Here is a 23,128-nt window from a genome sequence, read left to right as displayed (position 1 = left end):
TACCTACTTGCACTTTTGCAGGCTGTGTATCCATCTACTGGGTGGTTGTCCTCCCTGTCCACAATGACTACAAAATCCTTCCAACCCGGGGATTTCAATTCCGCAGCACCTGTTTCCACGATGGTGTATTTCACCATCATTCACCATCATATTACACAATGGTGTATTTCACCATCTTTCTTTCCAATTCTCCTGTTAGCCATTTTCGTGTGAGCTAGGAGTCAGGGAAAATAAACTTTTCAACATATTGTTGCGTGGCAGAAGGGAACATAAGCACTGCACGTGGACAAATTAGGCATGTTTCAGCACCACACATAATGGACAGTTCCCTGCTCCACTCTCACTGCATGGCTGGCAGCCTAAGCCTAGGCTATGTCTGCCTCGCCGCTCACGTAATGGAATTTGCAACACAATTCAACACAACAAGCTCCTGGCTTTTTATCTTAATTTGAAACGTTTTCGAACCGCAATATAATTGTTCTGAACTGCGAGCCTCCCAGAGGGTAGGAAGAATGTTTTCATTTCACCCGCCTGGTGATTCAATTTTTTTGTTGCGGGTCAACCGCGGGGAACCGTGGTTATCCGACCAGATGCAGGACTCTACTGTATTGTTGTTGGAGACGAGGAAAAATAAAGGATGTTCTATTTTATTCTATTCTAGTGGGGATGGAGCCTCCACAGCTGTCTGTGTCTGAGGAGAGACACTTGGCCATCCTGACTGAGCTGCCCTTTGTCGTGCCCTTTGAGGAGCGAGTCAAGGTGCTCCACATCTCAGCCCTGAATATTGCTCCATGTACTTGTTATAAAACCCAAACCCTTGAGGAATAGTCTGTACAACTGACTTAATTTTCACCTCATTTATCAATGTGTCACTATATTAGTTATTCTAGAATTCGCAGACTTTACCTCTCAGAAACCAATTGAAGAGAAAACAAGCACATAGCATTTGTTTACATTGTTTTATCGTCTTTATTTACTACCTCCATTAGAAATAGTCCATGTAGTCAGTATAGATGTCCTATAAAACCTGGCTTGGCTGTAGGTAGTCATTTAAACCTGCTTGTCCCTGGTGAAGATCTTCCAGAGACTGATATACGCGGACAAGCGGGACGTCCAGGGAGACGGGCCGTTTCTGGACGGGATCAACGTCACCATCAGACGGAACTACATCTACGAGGACGCCTACGACAAGCTCTCCCCAGAAAACGGTACATGGTTAGGCTGAGGAGGGATACAGCTTGGTTAGAAGGGTAATGTCTCGGGCTGCGTCCCAATAGTCTCTCCTTTCTCCCAAAGTATGCACTTGTTCACTTCCGTTTGGATGGAAATTACTGGTATAATAAAGTAGTGAACGAGTGCACATTTTGGGACGCAGCCTCAGTTTCTAATATTTGTGGTCCATAAAATCCAGATTTTGTCGTCGAGGTTACAGATCCCATTAGAAATGAAGGCTAGCTTTCGCATCGGTCTCGGGAACTGTGGGATTTCACGAAAGCATAATTGTGATCGTGATTATTCGGACGGATCGCATAAAGCGTGAAATCGGTTATTGTAAGTCCCCTCTTTTGTGTTTGAATTTAAAAGAGCACTCGTTTGGCCATATGATTAAAGCGAGTAGTAGGAGACCTTGCCTTGGAGGGGCTGAAAACAATATTGTTTATGTGACTCTATGTTATAGCTGCTCTGATTTACCAACGCACATTGATTATGCTGAAACGTGACCTCTTTTGATACGCTTTGATTTGAATATTCCTCAGGTCAGAGAAATCATGTCTCAATGTGGAAATGGGAGAAGAAATATATATTTTCCGTTTTATCCCTACATATACAGTAGATTTCTAGATTGTAAGTGTTCATAACATTGCATGCATGTATATTTCCATGTAGACTGTGCTTCTACTTTGAGTAGAATACTCTGATCTTTCAAAAGAGGTGTCAGAATAAGGGAATTGAATCAAACTTTTTTATAATTTTTGTCATCATTTCTGGAAGTAAAATATAACAGGCCTTTTCTATATATTATATTTCTATGTTTTCTGTATTAACTTCATTTCCCCCCGTGTCCCCTGTATCCAGAGGCGGACCTGAAGAAACGTATCCGGGTGCACCTGCTCAACGCCCACGGCCTGGACGAGGCGGGCATCGATGGAGGGGGCATCTTCCGTGAATTCCTCAACGAGCTGCTCAAGTCGGGCTTCAACCCCAACCAGGGGTTCTTCAAGACCACCAACGAGGGCCTTCTCTACCCCAGCCCCACCGCCCAGATGCTGGTGGGAGACTCCTTCGCCAGACACTACTACTTCCTGGGACGGATACTGGGGAAGGTAACGTTATCAATATAAACATTTTTATGTGTTCTATTGGATCAAGGCGAGACGATGGAAAGATAGTGTTTCACAAAGGCAGTGGGCCGGATTCGAACCCATGCCGACGCTGGGCAAACGTGTGCTGTTGGGGGGCTAGACCACCCAGGCTGCACTGGGAAAGGTAAAGCTGTCTATTTCCAGGTCTCTGTAAAAGTCAGTGTTCTTGTGTAGTCAATACAGTGTAAAGTGGAGCCTCTAGCTAGGTTCCATTAACTTGTCCAGTGATCTCTTTGATGATATCTAGAACGTTTGAAAAGAAGGTAGATTGCCTGCCATGAGTGCGCTTCCATTGAGCTGTCTTATCTAAAAACAGCAGGACATAATGACGTTTCACCTGAAGAAAAAAATTCCCCATTATCCATTTAAGCAAATTGACATTCTGCCCTTGAGCAAGGCAGTTAACCCCTAACAACAACTGCTCCCCGATGACGTGGACGTCGATTAAGGCAGGCCCCCCCCACCTCTCCGATTCAGAGGGGTTGGGTTAAATGCGGAAGACACATTTCAGTTGAATGTATTCAGCTGTGCAACTAACTTTCCCTTTCCCATAAACTGGCGATGGCCTGTATGCCCGGCCCACCTATTGGTTTCATAAAAAAAAAAAGATAAATAAAAACATATAACTAGGGAAGTCAGTTAAGAACACATTTTTATTTACAATGACGGCCTAGGAACAGTGCCTTGTTCAGGGGCAGAATGACAGATTTTTACCTTGTCAGCTCAGGGATTCGATCTAGCAACTTTTCATGTACTGGCCCAACGCTCTAACCACTAGGCTACCTGCCGCCCCATATCTCAGGTAGCCTGCAAAAGCCAGCATGGATAGTAGTAGGGCTAACCCCATTTAGTCGACTGGTCCATTGTTTGGTCAATATGCTGTTGGTCGACCAAGATATTTTTTAGTCGAGCAGTGGCAAATATATAGAAAGAAATGATGGCACATGAGAGACCTGTCTGATTCACGCCTGTGACTGAACTAATCCATTGCTGAGGCCTCGGAGATGGCACCCCAGTATCACCAGTAGTACATTTACTGTTAATTCCAATCCTTTCTACGTTTGTTAGTGCATTCAGTATATTATTGTTACAGTCTTACTGTTGTAATTGTAGGAGTGAACACGTTGTTTGCAGAGCGCACAACCTTAATTCCATTTAGGAGTTGTCAATTTATTCATTCTTTTGTTTGAAGCGCTCCTGTCAATCTTGACTAAGGACACGCTCTTGATTATGCATAGAAGTAGGCCTAGGCTACCTGGCCAGCGCACAAATGTAGGCCTAGAAATGTGCCCATTTGGGGATCTAATACTATTTCTGATTGTCTTAACTCACCATCACTGTGGAGCTTCTAATAAAAAGAAATGTTTTATTCATCTTAAACAGTAATTTAACAAAGTCTGTTTTTACATTAATTGAGAATGACAATATTTCCTCAACCTAGCCTATTGTAAAAATCTTTCCAGCACTCTCCCTTTCGATAACCACTCAGCATGGGGGGGTGTCATGCTCTGGTCAGGTGGAAACGTCATAAAATAGGCCTACCTGATTACTTCTTATCCCTTGCGCAAATAGCCTACAGCTATGTGTGTCCGGAGCACACTGGCGCAGGAAACTCTTGAGGACCCAAAATACTTCATACAATGTTTCAAGTTTGCTAGCACAAGCTTCAGGCTGACCAACTTAATAGTTGATACAATGTCTCAAGTTCCTTGAAGATGTGATTTATGGGATATTTGTTTTTATAAGGATATTTTCTACCTGCAGACTGCAATGTTTTTATTTGTTGGCTTTATGTAGGCTATTTTTACGTATTGGCAATGGCAATAGAAGTTACGTTTAGATTTGTATCATTTTCATTTAGATCGAGTTTTGATTAACCACATGACATTGATTTTGAGATATGAAGACCTTGTTGAAATGAAATTAAACTGGCACGCAGATCAGTAGAAACGGTACGATAACGTGGCACCCCAAATGGAAAGGGCTGCCGACCGCTAATGTAGCCTATTACCAGTAACTTCAAGAGCTTAAAGACAGAATCTGCGAAAACCAACAGCACTGGGCAGTGGAGGGTTGGGAATAGTTATTTTTCTTCTTCTGGTTAGGCTATATTGTTTTATTTTTAATCGCAGTGCTTAAAGCATTAGACAAGTTCAGTAGCCTAAATATAGTTGATTCTATTCAAACATAGGGTGTGTCTATTATATATGGAAAAATAAACGTTTTAACAGAACACAACAGTCGAATCTTCGACCAATATTTTTTGGGGTCAGGGACAAAAAATATTTTCCATTTAGGCCATTCTAATAAATGTGTGTGCCGACTTATCGCCACGGTCTGTGACATGGTGCAACTTGCACTCGTTGGCCTAGAGTTCTGAACCAATTTGATGGTGAAACTTCAAATTGCAATGTGAAGCAATTCAGTCATTCTTGAAAGTCAAGACAATCCTTGTCTTGCAAAAGCATTTTTTTTTATTTTTAATTTTTGAATAAATGGATATTGCAAGCAGTGTGCATTTAGAATTAAATGTTGAGTGGAGCTTATAGTTATGTGGTAACATCACGTGCCTCGCGTACCTTCAACATTTTTCTGCAATAATAATCTGTTTGAAAAACACAATTTCCATAAGTTGTCGCAATAAAGTTGAACAAAAGAAAAATCCACTCAGGCGAACGGATAAACATTTATTTCTCCTGCATCTGCCGTTTCCATTACAAATGTTTGCGACATTGCATTTGTGGAATAAACCTGGGTCAATGGGAACCTGCCTAATGTCACAGACAATGGAAGAATGAGATGCTAAAGTACTTGCAGCGGGAACTCACCAATTTAGAAATTAGGGAAGACTCACCCAAGGGTGTAGTTATTATCACCAGGTATCTTCAAGCATTAACAGAAACAACAAGCACCTCTAATGTTGTAATTAGATGGTAAACCAACCAATGTGTGTAAGTAGATGGTAGGTAGATAAACCGACCAACGTTTGATGAAGTCTAATCAGTTAATGAGATGTGAAATGTACTCGGCAACACAGCGCTCCAGTACCTCAGAGAGGGGGTTCTGGCCTGCCCTCTTGTGGTCCTTCTCTGAGGGTCACACTATGCCCCGGACACCAGCAGATCATCTGGGTTTGATCAGAGATCACTACCAATGAGGCTGCCCTAACATTGAATAACAGAGGTACAGTACTGGGACAAGGCTGATTCATTATAACATGTTATGGTTGTTAGCATTTCAACTTGACTTCATATCTAACAAAGGTGTTTGGTGTCCTTGATAATTATTATTTTATGTCCAAGAATGTGACCAGTTTGAATGGAATAAGTTTGGTTTATTTACCCAACAGCATGTGCAATCTGTTGATGGCTTTGTTTTCCCTTCCCCCTTTTCCCCTCCCTGATGACACAATTTATTAGAGCCTAATGTTTTTAAATGTTCTTTAATGCATGTGCTGGCTGATTGTTTATCGAGATGCTGTGAGAGAGTGTGTGTGTGTGTGTGTGTGAGAGTTGGAAGAGGGGTCATCTCATTCTCAACGGGAGAAGAATGACCTAATGACAACCGGCCCCCTCTCAATATGGCCTTCAATTAGCCGGTGATTCTTTCCTCATTGTTTGTGGAGCGATTGCATTTGGCCGGGCGCTAAATCAGCGCCAGCCCCCCGCCGTCAGGGACATAAATAAGCGGTCAAAGCATGTGGTAATAGCATTTTGATCTGAAAGTCCTCTCTCTCTCTCTCCAAGATGGTCCCGTCCACTCGTCAGAGCACCATAACTCCTCCTGGGCTTTGGCCCTAAATAGCACACTATTCCCTTTTTATACTGCACTACTTTTGACCAGTCATATGGGCCCTTGTCAAAGTAGTGCACTACATAGGGCTTTAGGGTGCCATTTGGGACTAGGCCTGGTCTCTCTCTGTATTCGTCCCACTCTGAAATGGCCAGTCAGCTGCTAGCAGCACGCTCTGCTCCCCCCTCCCCTCACTACAGCTAATGGCTCAGGCAATAAAGGTGGGGGAAATTATGTAGAATTTGGCTTTCAATTAACCCTACCTAAAGTTCTCTCTTTCTCCATAAATACGGGCTTGTGAGTGCTCGTTTGAGTGGTATATTGATATTTGTTTAGTGCTGTTATTGGCGATGAACCGGGAGGAAAGATGGAACTGTTATAGATTAGGATTGCATCACTGCTGCGCTGAGATGCGTGGTACTCACGCCAGGGCCTATGGGACACAGGAGATTAATATAGTTAATGAATGGCCTCCCGGCTTGCCATTGTTGTGGAGGTAATGTATTGTCGTCAGGAGTGGGCCTGTTTGGGGTACTCACTGAAATGGGATTGGACATCACAATATGGGCTATCGCTCTTCCTAACTTGTCCTCCCAACTGACATGTATAAAGGTTGACTCCACAAACAGAAACCACATAACATTACAGACCACATGAGTATATAATGAGAATGAAAGCATATTGAATTCGCATAGCCTTCAGTATTGTATCTCTCTAGCATCTGGATTCTAAGGCAAGGTTGCTGGTCTCTCACTGTTCTCTCTGGCATCTAAAATCAACCGTGCAATGTCCACTAAAAAAAGGGCAAATCACCTCAAGTTAACGTAAAACCAAATAATTTAGTTGATTTGGTCATGAAAAAAACAATATTCATGTTGCTAAAGTTGGACTGTGTTTGGCTTACAGTTCCTCGTGGCCCATAGACTGATTTCAGAGTGAGGAACCATCCAAGTTGTAAAATACTGAACTTCCCTTTTAAGATGCTGTGCCGCCTGGTTGCTGTTTTCGGAGCCCCTCTTCTTCCAGACTCTTTTGTTGGGCTATTAAAGAGAGAGGTCTCCTGTTGCCAGTCTCACAGCTCCACATCACTGTCCAGCCAGGCTCCCAGTAACCTTCAGTAGGACGTGTGGATCAGACTGCCCCCCTCCTCTCAAATCAAAATTTTTTTGGTCACATACACATGGTTAGCAGATGTTAATGCGAGTGTAGCGAAATGCTTGTGCTTCTAGTTCCGACAATGCAGTAATAACCAACAAGTAATCTAACCTAACAATTCCACAACTACTACCTTATACACACAAGTGTAAAGGGATAAATAATATGTACATAAAGATATATGAATGAATGATGGTACAGAACGGCATAGGCAAGATGCAGTAGATGGTATCGAGTACAGTATATACATATGAGATGAGTAATGTAGAGTATGTAAACATAAAAGTGGCATAGTTTAAAGTGGCTAGTGATACATGTATTACATAAAGATGGCAAGATGCAGCAGATGATAGAGTACAGTATATACATATGAGATGAGTAAAGTAGGGTATGTAAACATTATATTAAGTGGCATTGTTTAAAGTGGCTAGTGATACATTTTTTTACATCAATTTCCATTATTAAAGTGAGCTGGAGTTGAGTCAGTATGTTGGCAGCAGCTACTCAATGTTAGTGGTGGCTGTTTAACAGTCTGATGGCCTTGAGATAGAAGCTGTTTTTCAGTCTCTCGGTCCCTGCTTTGATGCATCTGTACTGACCTCGCCTTCTGGATGATAGCGGGGTGAACAGGCAGTGGCTCGGGTGGTTGTTGTCCTTGATGATCTTTATGGCCTTCCTGTGATATTGGGTGGTGTAGGTGTCCTGGAGGGCAGGTAGTTTGCCCCCGGTGATGCGTTGTGCTGACCTCACTACCCTCTGGAGAGCCTTACGGTTATGGGCGGAGCAGTTGCCGTACCAGGCGGTGATGCAGCCCGACAGGATACTCTCAATTGTGCGTCTGTAGAAGTTTGTGAGTGCTTTTGGTGACTAGACTAATTTCTCCAGCCTCCTGAGGTTGAAGAGGCACTGCTGCGCCTCCTTCACAACGCTGTCTGTGTGGGTGGACCAATTCAGTTTGTCCGTGATGTGTATGCCGAGGAACTTAAAACTTACTACCCTCTCCACTACTGTCCTGTCGATGTGGATAGGGGGTTGCTCCCTCTGCTGTTTCCTGAAGTCCACAATCATCTCCTTTGTTTTGTTGACGTTGAGTGTGAGGTTATTTTCCTGACACCACACTCCGAGGGCCCTCACCTCCTCCCTGTAGGCCGTCTCGTCATTGTTGGTAATCAAGCCTACCACTGTAGTGTTGTCCGCAAACTTGATGATTGAGTTGGAGGCGTGCATGGCCACGCAGTCTTGGGTGAACAGGGAGTACAGGAGAGGGCTCAGAACGCACCCTTGTGGGGCCCCAGTGTTGAGGATCAGCGGGGTGGAGATGTTGTTACCTACCCTCACCACCTGGGCGCGGCCCGTCAGGATGTCCAGTACCCAGTTGCACAGGGCGGGGTCGAGACCCCGGGTCTCGAGCTTGATGACGAGTTTGGAGGGTACTATGGTGTTAAATGCTGAGCTGTAATCGATGAACAGCATTCTCACATAGGTATTCCTCTTGTCCAGATGGGTTAGGGCAGTGTGGTTGAGATTGCGTCGTCTGTTGACCCATTGGGGCGGTAAGCAAATTGGAGTGGGTCTAGGGTGTCAGGTAGTGTGGAGGTGATATGGTCCTTGACTAGTCTCTCAAAGCACTTCATGATGACGGAAGTGAGTGCTACGGGGCGGTAGTCGTTTAGCTCAGTTACCTTAGCTTTCTTGGGAACAGGAACAATGGTGGCCCTCTTGAAGCATGTGGGAACAGCAGACTGGGATAAGGATTGATTGAATATGTCCGTAAACACACCAGCCAGCTGGTCTGTGCATGCTCTGAGGACGCGGCTGGGGATGCCGTCTGGGCCTGCAGCCCTGCGAGGGTTAACACGTTTAAATGTTTTACTCACGTCGGCTGCAGTGAAGGAGAGTCCGCAGGTTTTGGTAGCGGGCCGTGTCAGTGGCGCTGTATTGTCCTCAAAGCGAGCAAAGAAGTTATTTAGTCTGTCTGGGAGCAAGACATCCTGGTCTGCGACTGGGACTGGTTTTCTTTTTGTAATCCGTGATTGACTGTAGACCCTGCCACATACCTCTCTTGTGTCTCCACGCCTCACCCATTACTCACCCCATCCATCCACCTGGAACACCCACCCTGCCCCCTCATGATAGTGCACTGCACCCAAAAGCCCTGTATTGTTAGCCCTGACCTGCCCTCCAAACTCTCTCAGAGTGGCTGAAGTTTTGTGTGTTTGTGTGCACCCCTCCCTCACCCTCCTCTGTCCTCCCTAGTGCCTTTCCTCATTGATCTACCCGGTCGGACTAAAAGTTCCCCTTCAGAGGTGTCCAGGTTGCACCCCTGATTGATAGTGATACGTTTGAAAGGCATTATATTTTGATTGATTCTTAATGTTGTAAATTAAGGGATTTATTTGGCAGCTAACAGAAGGCAACCTGCAATGTTGTCGGGCGTTTATTCTCCCTGATGGCGCCGCGATCTGTTTTAATTGCGTTGCCACTGCACTCACTTATATTAAAAGGGGACGACGGTCCATAATTAATCAGTTTTATCCCGAGTCATTTTGGCACAATTTCTGGCAATAAACACCCATAAATAAAGCGACCGAAAAAATAAAATATATACCACAGATTTTTACTCTTCCCCCATACAGGTCTACTTATTACCACCTCTTCCCGGCACTGTGTTGTTATTGATAGGTTTCAAGGGGGCACGCGGCGCATATGGTCAGGGAATTCGTAGAGGCTCCCCGAGAAATGCTGAGTGGATTCATTTGCATAAAAAATAGACTGTGTTTGAAGTTTGCCCAATTAACCTGTGTTTAGAAAATAGCCAGGGATTTATGCCTGCCTATTTGTTTTAAGATGCATGCATTATGGAAATGGTGTAGATTTATAATCCATTTAGCTGATGTGGTCAGGATTTTTTTTTTAGTGCAATCATTTATAAGGACCTGTATATTTAATGCTTGGAAAGGGCTCTTTCTTTAGGACAATTCCAGTACATTAGCTCCCCGTTTTATGAGCCACCTGCTTGGCCATGGTTCTTAATGGCAGCCCAGGTCAAGGATAGAATTGACATTTATAAAGTTTGAGGCGGGCAGATTTGAAAGCCCGTATGTTTTAGACAGATTATGTTCTTGTGTTGCGCTCTTGCGCCGACGCGAACTGATTTACTACGTTAAACGCTGTCAAATCCGGTGTTCCCGTCACTCTTTTAACAATGCGTGGCGTAATGGTTTTTAATTGAAAACTGCAAAGATGGCTCATCTTTATCCATTGTTGTTATTGATTATTCTCTTCACTGTTCTGCCACTGGTTATGTTAGTCTGATTTGTATGACTTTATCATGGCCTTATTTTTATCATAAAAAATAATATATGCCATTTAGCAGACGCTTTTATCCAAAGCGACTTACATCTCATATGCACATATATTTTCATATGGGTGGCCACAGCTGGAATTGAACCCATGATCCTGGTGTTGGAAGCACCATGCTCTACCAACTGAGCCACACAGGATCACATCATGTTATCCGTGACCTTTTGACCAGAGTTAATATATGACCTTGACCTTTGTTTCCTGTCTCCCTATAGGCGCTGTATGAGAACATGCTGGTTGAGCTGCCATTTGCCAGTTTCTTCCTGTCCAAGCTGCTGGGAACCAGTGCAGACGTGGACATCCACCACCTGGCCTCGCTGGACCCCGAGATGTACCGCAACCTGCTCTTCCTCAAGAGCTACGAGGAAGACGTGGAGGACCTGGGACTCAACTTCACCATTGTCAACAACGACCTGGGAGAGGCACAGGTGTGTGTGTGTGCGTGGGTGTGTGTTTTGTGTGGGTGTGTGGGTATCCGTGTGTGTTTTGTGGGGGGGGTTAAATAATTCACACACTACCACTCTCAGTATTATTCTCTCTATCATCTTTGATTGCCAGTGCCTCTTCCTCATTCGTGCCTGTTTCTGTGGCCTTGTCATTCTGTCCTTCAGTCCCTTTGTCCTGTTCTCTCCTTCTTGTCGGTCTCTAGCTGCCACGCTCCCCACTCCCTCTATACGCTCTCCCTGTGAGGTGTTAATAATTCATTTCCCTTACATTGTCTGTATTTGGCGCTGAGAGAGATAAAGCACGTCGCCCGCTCTCGCCCTGACTGCTGCTGTGCAGCGGGGAATAGAAGGCTCTATGTTGACCGTTCCACCAAACGGGCCTTCGAGCAATTATCTCGGAACACGCCTGAGAGGCGCAACTTTTGCCACTTTAGCACGTCCGAGCCTGGCTGATTTGACAGTGCGGGCCTATTCAGTGCCCTCTGGTCCCCCTCACCAGTCTCCCCGGGCTGGGTTAAGCACTCTACCCACTCCGCCTGTTTGCTCAGGGCCTTAGCTTTTCTTATTAGCTCCTCTTTAAACAGGCTTGAACAGTGTCGTTAGAATGTAGCCCGTGTTTGCAAATAGGGCATAGCAAATACAATACCGAAAACAATTTGCGGGAGATTAGGCACACACTCAGAGGCAGACTGGCCTATACATGCCCTCAGGAGATAGTAAAAGCAAGCAAACAAGAAAAGACAGCCACTCGCATGCAATAAGGTGTGGAGTCAATATGACCTGGAATCGTGTAACGTTACCGATTCAGAATGACCTGTTTGTTGAAAATATTGTAGATTTGATTAGTTTCTGTATTACCTTTTGACTGAAATGTTGTTAAATTAAAGGTAATATATAGAGGTCGACCTATTAACCGGAATGGCCAATTAATTAGGGCCGATTTCAAGTTTTCATAACAATCGGAAATCGGTATTTTTGGACACCGATTTGGCAGATTCTTTTTTACATTTATTTTTTACACCTTTATTTAATCTTTATTTAACTAGTCAAGTCAGTTAAGAACACATTCTTATTTTCAATGACGGCCTAGGAACGGTGGGTTAACTGCCTCGTTCAGGGGCAGAACGACAGATGTTCACCTTGTCAGCTCGGGGGATTCAATCTTGCAACCTTACAGTTAACTAGTCCAACGCTCTAACCACCTACCTCTCATTGCACTCCACGAGGAGCCTGCCTGTTATGCGAATGCAGTAAGAAGCCAAGGTAAGTTGCTAGCTAGCATTAAACTTATCTTATAAAAAACAATCAATCATAATCACTAGTTGACTACACATGGTTGATGATATTACTAGTTTATCTAGCGTGTCCTGCGTTGCATATAATCGATGCGGTGCATATCATTGCTCCAATGTGTACCTAATCATAAACATCAATGCCTTTCATAAAATCAATACACAGAGTTATATATTTTTAAACCTGCATATTTAGCTAAAATAAATCCAGGTTAGCAGGCAATATTAACCAGGTGAAATTGTGTCACTTCTCTTGCGTTCATTGCACGCAGAGTCAGTGTATATGCAACAGTTTGGGCCGCCTAATTTGCCAGAATGTTACGTAATTATAACATAACATTGAAGGTTGTGCAATGTAACAGGAATATTTAGACTTATGGATGCCACCCGTTAGATAAAATACGGAGCGGTTCCGTATTTCACTGAAAGAATAAACATCTTGTTTTCGAGATGATAGTTTACGGATTCGACCATATTAATAACCAAAGGCTCGTATTTCTGTGTGTTATTATGTTATAACTAAGTCTATGATTTGATAGAGCAGTCTGACTGAGCGGTGGTAGGCAGCAGCAGGCTCGTAAGCATTCATTCAAACAGCACTTTCGTACGTTTTGCCAGCAGCTCTTTGTTGTGTGTCAAGCATTGCGCTGTTTATGACTTCAAGCCTATCAACTCCCGAGATTAGGCTGGTGTAACCGATGTGAAATGGCTAGCTAGTTAGCAGGGTGTGTGCTAATAGCGTTTCAAACGTCACTCGCTCTGAGACTTGAAGTGGTTGTTCCCCTTGCTCTGCATAGGTAACGCTGCTTCGAGGGTGGCTGTTGTCATTGTGTTTCTGGTTCGAGCCCAGGTAGGAGCGAGGAGAGGGAAGGAAGCTATACTCTTACACTGGCAATACTAAAATGCCTATAAGAACATCCAATAGTCAAAGGTTAATGAAATACAAATCGTATAAGGAGAAATAGTCCTCTAATTCCTATAATAACTACAACCTAAAACTTCTTACCTGGGAATATTGAAGACTCATGTTAAAAGGAACCACCAGCTTTCATATGTTCTCATGTTCTGAGCAAGGAACTTAAACGTTAGCTTTCTTACATGGCACATATTGCACTTTTACTTTCTTCTCCAACACTTTGTTTTTGCATTATTTAAACCAAATTGAACATGTTTCATTATTTATTTGAGGCTAAATTGATTTTATTGATGTATTATATTAAGTTAAAATAAGTGTTCATTCAGTATTGTTGTAATCGTCATTATAACAAATCAAATTTAAAAAATCGTCAGATTAATCGGTATCGGCTTTTTTTTGGTCCTCCAATAATCGGTATTGGTATCGCCGTTGAAAAATCATAATCGGTCGACCTCTAGTAATATAGATACCTTCTACAGAAGGGGTTTATTACTGGGAAGTATCTTACAACGGTGTACATGGTTTACATGAGAGTCGGTGTACATGGTACCCTCAAACAAGCTGTTTGGGCCTAAACACTCTAAAGTGCTAGTCTTGTGTTCAGCACTCTTGAGAGTATGCCTCCATTGACACAATAATATTACATGCTCCACTACCAAATTTCTACTTTTCATTTTGCGTGACACCTGATTGACACTTTACCTGTGAACACACGCCCTGACTCTGTTTTCAAATTGAGAAAGGAATACCCTCAGTAAAATGTGTTCAGGGTGACATGTTCCCTCTCTCTCCTGGTTGCTTTCTACGTGGCTGTGTGATAAATGCCTGTATGTCTGACGGGTTCTTTCTTCCAGGTGGTTGAGCTGAAGCCGGGAGGGAAGGACATCCCTGTGTCCACGGCCAACAGGATAGCATACATCCATTTAGTGGCTGATTACCGACTCAACAAACAGATCAGGCCCCACTGCCTGGCCTTCAGACAGGGCCTGGCCAACGTGGTAAACCTGGAGTGGCTGCGCATGTTTGACCAGCAGGAGATCCAGGTAACTTGGATTTTCACTCGGTTGGCAAAATCACCAGGATTACTGGAAATTCTCTGAATTTTGGGAAAATTGCCTGAATTTTGCAACTCTATTCACATTACTTGCACACATAAAGATACATTTCTAATTATTCATCAATCTTTGCTATCCCACTACAGGTTTTGATATCTGGAGCTCATGTGCCCATTTGCCTTGACGACCTGAAGACGTTTACAAACTACTCAGGTATGATCGCATTATGGATGGTTTATAAAACTTTATTGTAAGAAACCAAACTACTTAGGCTCAGTCATAATGGTGAAAATGATATCGAAGTGATACTCCGTTACTAGTAGTAGGAGTAACTGCTTTTGTCATTTTAATGTGTTGACCACCCCTCATCACTGTCAAACGCTCCCTAAAAACACTTCAGCGAGCAGGCCTTTCTAATCGACCTGGCCCGGGTATCCCGGAAGGATATTGACCTCTTTCCGTCAGTAGAGGATGCCTGGTTATTCTTTAAAAGTGCTTTCCTCACCATCTTAAATAAGCATGCCCCATTCAAAAAATGTAGAAGCAGGAACAGATATAGCCCTTGGTTCACCCCAGACCTGACTGCCCTTGACCAGCACAAAAACATCCTGTGGTGTACTGCATTAGCATCGAAAAGCCCCCGCGATATGCAACTTTTCAGGGAAGTTAGGAACCAAAATACAGTGCCTTGCGAAAGTATTTGGCCCCCTTGAACTTTGTGACCTTTTGCCACATTTCAGGCTTCAAACATAAAGATATAAAACTGTATTTTTTTGTGAAGAATCAACAACAAGTGGGACACAATCATGAAGTGGAACGACATTTATTGGATATTTCTAACTTTTTTAACAAATCAAAAACTGAAAAATTGGGCGTGCAAAATTATTCAGCCCCATTAAGTAAATACTTTGTAGCGCCACCTTTTGCTGCGATTACAGCTGTAAGTCGCTTGGGGTATGTCTATCAGTTTTGCACATCGAGAGACCGAGAATTTTTTTCCCATTCCTCCTTGCAAAACAGCTCGAGCTCAGTGAGGTTGGATGGAGAGCATTTGCGAACAGCAGTTTTCAGTTCTTTCCACAGATTCTCGATTGGATTCAGGTCTGGACTTTGACTTGGCCATTCTAACACCTGGATATGTTTATTTTTTAACCATTCCATTGTAGATTTTGCTTTATGTTTTGGATCATTGTCTTGTTGGAAGACAAATCTCCGTCCCAGTCTCAGGTCTTTTGCAGACTCCATCAGGTTTTCTTCCAGAATGGTCCTGTATTTGGCTCCATCCATCTTCCCATCAATTTTAACCATCTTCTCTGTCCCTGCTGAAGAAAAGCGGGCCCAAACCATGATACTGCCACCACCATGTTTGACAGTGGGGATGGTGTGTTCAGCTGTGTTGCTTTTACGCCAAACATAACATTTTGCATTGTTGCCAAAAAGTTCAATTTTGGTTTCATCTGACCAGAGCACCTTCTTCCACATGTTTGGTGTGTCTCCCAGGTGGCTTGTGGCAAACTTTAAACAACACTTTTTATGGATATCTTTAAGAAATGGCTTTCTTCTTGCCACTCTTCCATAAAGGCCACATTTGTGCAATATACGACTGATTGTTGTCCTATGGACAGAGTCTCCCACCTCAGCTGTAGATCTCTGCAGTTCATCCAGTCTTCTCCTTGTATGAGCTGAAAGTTTAGAGGGACGGCCAGGTCTTGGTAGATTTGTAGTGGTCTGATACTCCTTCCATTTCAATATTATCGCTTGCACAGTGCTCCTTGGGATGTTTAAAGCTTGGGAAATCTTTTTGTATCCAAATCCGGCTTTAAACTTCTTCACAACAGTATCTCGGACCTGCCTGGTGTGTTGCTTGTTCTTCATGATGCTCTCTGCGCTTTTGACGGACCTCTGAGACTATCACAGTGCAGGTGCATTTATACGGAGACTTGATTACACACAGGTGGATTGTATTTATCATCATTAGTCATTTAGGTCAACATTGGATCATTCAGAGATCCTCACTGAACTTCTGGAGAGAGTTTGCTGCACTGAAAGTAAAGGGGCTGAATAATTTTGCACACCCAATTTTTCAGTTTTTGATTTGTTAAAAAAGTTTGAAATATCCAATAAATGTCGTTCCACTTCATGATTGTGTCCCACTTGTTGTTGATTCTTCACAAAAAAATACAGTTTTATATCTTTGTTTGAAGTCTGAAATGTGGCAAAAGGTCGCAAAGTTCAAGGGGGCCGAATACTTTCGCAAGGCACTGTACACAGGCAGTTAGGAAAGCCAAGGCTATCTTTTTCAAACAGAAATTTGCATCCTGTAGCACAAACTCTAAAAGGTTTTGGGACACTGAAAAGTCCATGGAGAATAAGAGCACCTCCTCCCAGCTGCCCACTGCACTGAGGCTATGAAACACTGTCGCCACCGATAAATCCACGATAATTGAGAATTTCACTAAGCATTTCTCTACGGCTGGCCATGCTTTCCACCTGGCTACCCCTGATCCAGCCAACAGTCCTGCACCCCCCACAGCAACTTGCCCAGCCCTTCCCCATTTCTCATTCACCCAAATCCAAACAGCTATGTTCTGAAAGAGCGGCAAAATCTGTACCCCTACAAATCAGCCCGGGATAGACAATCTAGACCCTCTCTTTCTAAAATTATCCGCTGAAATTGTTGCAACCCCTATTACTAGCCTTTTCAACCTCTTTCATATCGTTTGAGATCCCCAAAGATTGCAAAGCTGCTGCGGTCATCCCCCTCTTCAAAGGGGGAGACACTGTAGACCCAAACTGCTACAGACCTATATCTTTCCTACCCCGCCTTTTTAAGGGCTTTGAAAGCCAACTGAACAAACAGATCACCGACCATTTCAAATCCCACCGTACCTTCTCCGCTATGCAATCTGGTTTCCAAGCTGGTCATGGGTGCACCTCAGCCACGCTCAAGGTACTAAACAATATCATAACCGCCATCGATAAGAGACAATACTGTGCAGCTGTATACATCGACCTGGCCAAGGCATTCGACTCTGTCAATCACCACATTCTTATCGGCAGACGCAACAGCCTTGGTTTCTCAAATGACTGCCTCACCTGGTTCACCAACTACGTCTCAGATAGAGTTCAGTGTGTCAAGTCGGGTGCCTGTTGCCCGGACCTCTGGCAGTCTCTATGGGGGTGCCACAGAGTTCAATTCTCGGGCCGACTCTCTTCTCTGTATACATCAATGATGTCGCTCTTACTGCTGTTGATTCTCTGATCCACCTCTACGCAGACGACACCATTCTGTATACTTCTGGCCCTCCTTTGGACACTGTGTTAACTAACCTCCAGACAAGCTTCAATGCCATACAACTCTCCTTCCGTGGCCTCCAACTGCTCGCCTCCAACTGCTCGCAACAAAGCCTTTCGCAACAAAGCCTCCTTCACTCATGCTGCCAAACATACCCTAGTAAAACTGACTATCCTGCCGATCCACTTTGGCGATGTCATTTACAAAATAGCCTCCAACACTCTACTCAGCAAATTGGATGCAGTCTATCACAGTACCATCCATTTTGTCACCAAAGCCCCATATACTACCCACCACTGCGACCTGTATGCTCTTGTTGGCTGGCCCTTGCTTCATATTTGTCGTCAAACCCACTGGCTCCAGGTCATCTGTAAGTCTTTGCTAGGTAAAGCCTCGCCTTATCTCAGCTCACTGGTCACCATAGCAGCACCCACCCGTAGCACGCACCCCAGAAAGTATATTTCACTGGTCACCACCAAAGCCAATTCCTCCTTTGGTCGCCTTTCCTTCCAGTTCTTTGCTGCCAATGACTGGAACGAACTGCAATAATCACTGAAGCTGGAGACTCATACCTCCCTCACTAACTTTAAGCACCAGCTGTCAGAGCAGCTCACAGGTCACTGCACCTGTACATAACCCATCTGTAAATAGCCTATCCAACTACCTTATCCCCATACTGTTATTTATTTATTTTTCTCCTTTGCACCCCAGTATCTCTACTTGGACATTGATCTTCTGCACATCTATCACTCCAGTACTTTTAATTGCTAAATTGTAATTATTTTGCCACTATGGCCTATTTATTGCCTTACCTCCCTTATCCTACCTCATTTGCACACACTGTATATATACTTTATATTGTATTATTGACTGTGTTTGTTTATTCCATGTGTAACTTTGTGTTGTTGTTTGTGTCGCACTGTTTTGCTTTATCTTGGCCAGGTCGCAGTTGTAAATGAGAATTGTTCTCAACTAGCCTACCTGGTTATATAAAGGTGAAATTTTAAAAAGGAGGATTTCCATAGAGCTAACTGTCAAGCTTTCCTGTCAAGTTCATGGGCCAGGTGGCCTAGTCGTGGGATACGGTTGCTCTCTAAAGAATGTGTGGTTCAATGGCATGTGTGGTGGTCGAGGTGCTATGACTGGCATGGCAACTACTTCTGTCTGCTAGTGGATTCATTTACAGGTGTTTTTTTAATATTGTCCTTTCTCTGTCCCTCTTCTCCAGGTGGTTACACTGCCACCCACCCTGTCATTACCATCTTCTGGGAGGTGGTAGAGAGCTTCACCGATGAAGAGAAACGCAAGCTGCTCAAGTTTGTCACCAGTTGCTCGCGGCCTCCTCTCCTGGGCTTCAAGGTGAGGGTTGACCAAAAGTTCACTATGTCAGTTTGTTCCTGCGCCCGTTTTATTTTCTACCCTCAGTCTGGTGTTGTTGATTGTAGCCGGTGCTATCAGGGGTTTAACCAAACACTCTTGAGTCCCAAATGGCACCCTATTCCCTATCTAATGCACACATTGACCAAAATGAGTGCACTATTTAGGGAGCCATTTGGGACACAACCCCAGAGAAAGGCCAGCACTATGGAGTGTTCGCTGTTCTAATGGGCATGTAATGAAAATACCTGTCCTGATGACACCCTCCGATGAACATTTTCAAATTGGGCATAGTGATAAGACTACTAAGGCTCCCTGGTTCATGCTTATCTTATCCTGCACTGTGGTTTACAGCCCATCTCTGGATTATTAGCACTGTTGGCTCGTGAGTAGTAGTGAAGATAGTTTCACATTATTGATAATGATTTCCTCTTTCTTTAGTTGGGCACAGGGTATAACCCCAGAATGAATATACTAGTTTTTAATAGCCGACCCCAAAAACTAGCACCAAAACATTGCTGTAACATCATCTAAAACGGTTTGTTTCCAAAATGACTTCAGCCAAGAGCTGAATCCTGTGCTGAAATGGTGGAATTGCTTTTATCGGAATTACCATTATCGTGTCATCAGCTGCTGATTCCTCCAATCGAGAGCCGTTTCACTTTCCTAATGACTTGATTTATAGGGACACTAAAACGGTTGGAAATGGAAAAGAGAGCAATGCTGAAATCCATTAGGACTTTTATATACACACCTTACTTAGGATAACCAGCTGTAATTGTCATATGATTGGTTTTATTACTGTTTGTTGCCGTCTTTAGTTAAGAATACTTAAGTACTCGCACAGTGGGGAGAGAGAAGAGGGTATGGGTGGGAACACTCCTAAAAATCTCCCTTGGTGGCTTAGGAAGGAGGGCTGGAGAGCTCCCCCCTGTTTAATGAATTTGACATTGGGGAGTGTGTGGATGGGATGTCCTTGCCCTTCCCGGTTTCTTCCCCACTCCCGGTCTCCTCCTGATCTCCTCTCTGGGCCCGGAGAGGGGGCGATGATGGTGATTGGTAGGGTGGGGGGCAGGGAGCGGCCCCTGACCCTAACCCTGGGCCCGTGCCAGCCCAGCCTTAATTAGCTGCCGTAAACGTCCCAAAGATTCATTAGTGGAGAAATAGCTCTTTCATGAGAAGCCATTTAAAAAGATGATGGATAGCCTCTTTTTCCAGAATGATCGCTTCCATAATGACACTTTCTCAATAAGCAACGATAGTTTAATACGATAATTGTCAGAAAAATGGCGTCGTTACCGCCGAGCCCCCCAGGAACCATTTAACCAGGCTGCTACAGGCGCTGAACCCCACGCCACGCTCCTAATCTTTAAATAGCTATAGAGCGGCTGGACGTTAGAAACAGAAAGGATGATTCCTGTGGATTCTAATGGAAACCGTCAATGTGTGCGCTCCAAATGGCACCTATTCCCTATATAGTGCACTACTTTTGACCAGGGACCATAGGAAAACCCATAGGGCTCTGGTCAAAAGTGGTGTACTATGTAGGGAAGATAGGGTGCCATTTGGGATGCGACCAGTGTCTTGGCCTGGATGATGTGAGTGGAGATGGCCTGGCCTCATCACCAGAAAGTGTAATTTTATAAAGAGCCAGACTGAAAACATGAAATTACCATTTGCTACACTTGCTCAGCATCCAAGTGTCACACTCGGTCTCCTTCAAACATAACAGACTATTTTAATTGTATATCCACACTTTTTTCACGGCTTATCACATTTATATCCTGATGTCGCTTGTAATTAATTATTTTGGCCAGAAAAAAAACTGTTGTATCACTAGTGTTATGCCAGATGCGTGGTACATCAGTTGTATGAATTTAATGTATACAGGGCCTCCGTTGCCCTATGAACCTCTAGTTTGACACAGTTCTCCCTCCCCATCTCACCCATATTTCCAGGAACTGTACCCAGCTTTCTGCATCCATAACGGGGGGAATGACCTAGAGCGCCTGCCCACAGCTTCCACCTGCATGAACCTGCTTAAGCTGCCCGAGTTCTGCGACCAGCACCTGATGAGGAACAAGCTTCTGTACGCCATTGAGTCCTCCGCAGGCTTCGAGCTCAGCTGAGGGGGGGACGTCTGTGTCTTACTCCCTGCAACCACTGATTCAATTGACATGGACAGGCCAGAGAAGACTTCCTGTTGAGAGCGAGAGAACGAACATGATGAACTGATATCTCTCTTTGACTGTGTGTAGAACAGAAACGGGGGTGAAGGGATTGTCACCCAAGAGTGGGACGAGGGAAGAATGGAGGGGGGGGTGAGCGCAGAATGTTTTGGTTTTAAAGTAACTTACATGTGTATTCAAAATCCCCAAAAGAGCAGCAACAATAGAATCTCGAGGCTGTTTTTTTAAGACTTTGCGCAAAAGAAACAGACAAGATCTACTGTGAGTGTGTCCATGACCCTTCAGCAGAGTGCATTATGAAATAAACGACAATAACAATCGTGTTCACCAAAGATCGAACAGTGCTGTCTGAGGAGGAGAGAGGAACTGGCAATAAGAGGACAGAAATGGGGTGACACACAGGACTGCAGCACTCCTTACACCTCTGTCTCAAGGGCTTTGAGAGGGCCAGCTTGTCTGTTAGGGGCCTGTCCCTAATGGCATCCTATGGCCCTGGCCAAAAGTAGTGAACTATAAAGGGACTTGGGTGCCATTTGGGACACGTTTTCTACTAGAGGTAATATAAGCTCACTTAGTTTTGTGATTACTGTAATGATTATTATTAATAGTAATTTCATAACATAAAAATGCAAATGCTTTGGGCAGGCTACTGTGTTGTTTTTCAAGGCAAAGAGACGAGTATTGCTAAGAGAGTGGACTATTGATTATGGAATATTTGTGAATATGTATATGTGTTTACACCACTCTTGTACGATTCCTTTAATCAGTATTTGTACAGGTTGCTTTTCTTGTGTTTTGAATGAAGGCCTCGTGTTCTCACACACATTAAAGTGAACCATCTATTCTACAGTATGTGCCCTGGCTGCAGTGATTATCCACCTATGGAGCAACAGCTGTGGATGCGTCCCAAATGGCACCCTATTCCCTAATTAGTGAATAAGGTGCCATTTGGGGTGGACACTGTCAAGTTGATAAGGCTAGTGAAACCTGACTATACATGTATCACCAGACTGGAAAAAATTGTCTCTGAATATGATTAAAAATGTCTTCTTTTTTTTGCATTGAACTCCATTTTTTGTTGCCAGGTTATTTACAGTGAAGAACCTGGACATAAAACAAGCTGCTTTGTGCGTAATTTACAGTGAAGGACCTGGACATAAAACAAGGTGCTTTGTGGGGAAATCTCGAGCATTTTATTGCCCTCTGACATACAGTATAATGAAATAAACATCCAGTTAAGAAACACAGAGCGGAAACTATTCTAAGATTATGGGCCTTAGTCATAAATCTGCCTGAGTCCTGATGCAGTTGGGTTGATGGCATTTCCATCCATCCCTCCTCTCTAGCTTGTGTTCCAAATGGCACCCTATTACCTAAATAGTGCTCTACTTTTGACCTATAGAGCTCTGGTAGTAGTGCTATGTGGGATGCGTCCTGGAATAGCCAACCACTGCCTCTCCCCAAACTCACATCCCATGCATCCAACAGGCCAGGGGGGCACTCAAAGCAGTTTGGGTCTTAAAAAGATGACTTCATATCAATTACAGAGATATTTATTTAGGGAATTGGCCTATCTGGATAGAGCCAAATTGAAACGTTTCTTACAGGAGTGTGAAAAGAATATGCATAACCATGGTAACAATTGAAAGTAAACAGTTTGGATATCATGGGGAAATTATTAGCCTAAAGGTGAAGTAGGCCTACACAACGGTTCACGTGACAAGACTGAATCAAAACATTATGCACTTGATTTGCATTTGACATTTACTCTACTTTTCGCCGGAAATACCCAGGATACATTCAATAACATAACACTATTCCTGGAAAATGTAGGAGAGGTGCAACATAAAAGACAAGGGTTTAAGTGCGGACTAAATGGTGTCCG

At 43.8% G+C, this 23,128-nt stretch overlaps 1 protein-coding gene across 1 annotated transcript in view; it reads left to right on the top strand.

The window, feature by feature from the left end:
* Positions 1–22,301, top strand: part of LOC110535591 (ubiquitin-protein ligase E3C) — a 40,583-nt gene extending 18,282 nt beyond the window's left edge. The window contains exons 17-24 of the mRNA XM_036935319.1: positions 662–759; positions 1,076–1,208; positions 2,077–2,324; positions 10,889–11,101; positions 14,182–14,370; positions 14,529–14,595; positions 18,906–19,036; positions 21,013–22,301. Of these exons, the coding sequence (XP_036791214.1) occupies positions 662–759; positions 1,076–1,208; positions 2,077–2,324; positions 10,889–11,101; positions 14,182–14,370; positions 14,529–14,595; positions 18,906–19,036; positions 21,013–21,183 (1,250 nt within the window). The 3' untranslated portion in view covers positions 21,184–22,301. The remainder of the gene's footprint in view (positions 1–661; positions 760–1,075; positions 1,209–2,076; positions 2,325–10,888; positions 11,102–14,181; positions 14,371–14,528; positions 14,596–18,905; positions 19,037–21,012) is intronic.
* The last annotated feature ends 827 nt before the right edge of the window (positions 22,302–23,128 follow it).

This window comes from Oncorhynchus mykiss, chromosome 11, assembly GCF_013265735.2.
Source record: "Oncorhynchus mykiss isolate Arlee chromosome 11, USDA_OmykA_1.1, whole genome shotgun sequence".
Taxonomy (NCBI): domain Eukaryota; kingdom Metazoa; phylum Chordata; class Actinopteri; order Salmoniformes; family Salmonidae; genus Oncorhynchus; species Oncorhynchus mykiss.
This window is presented reverse-complemented; position numbering and strand designations above follow the sequence as displayed.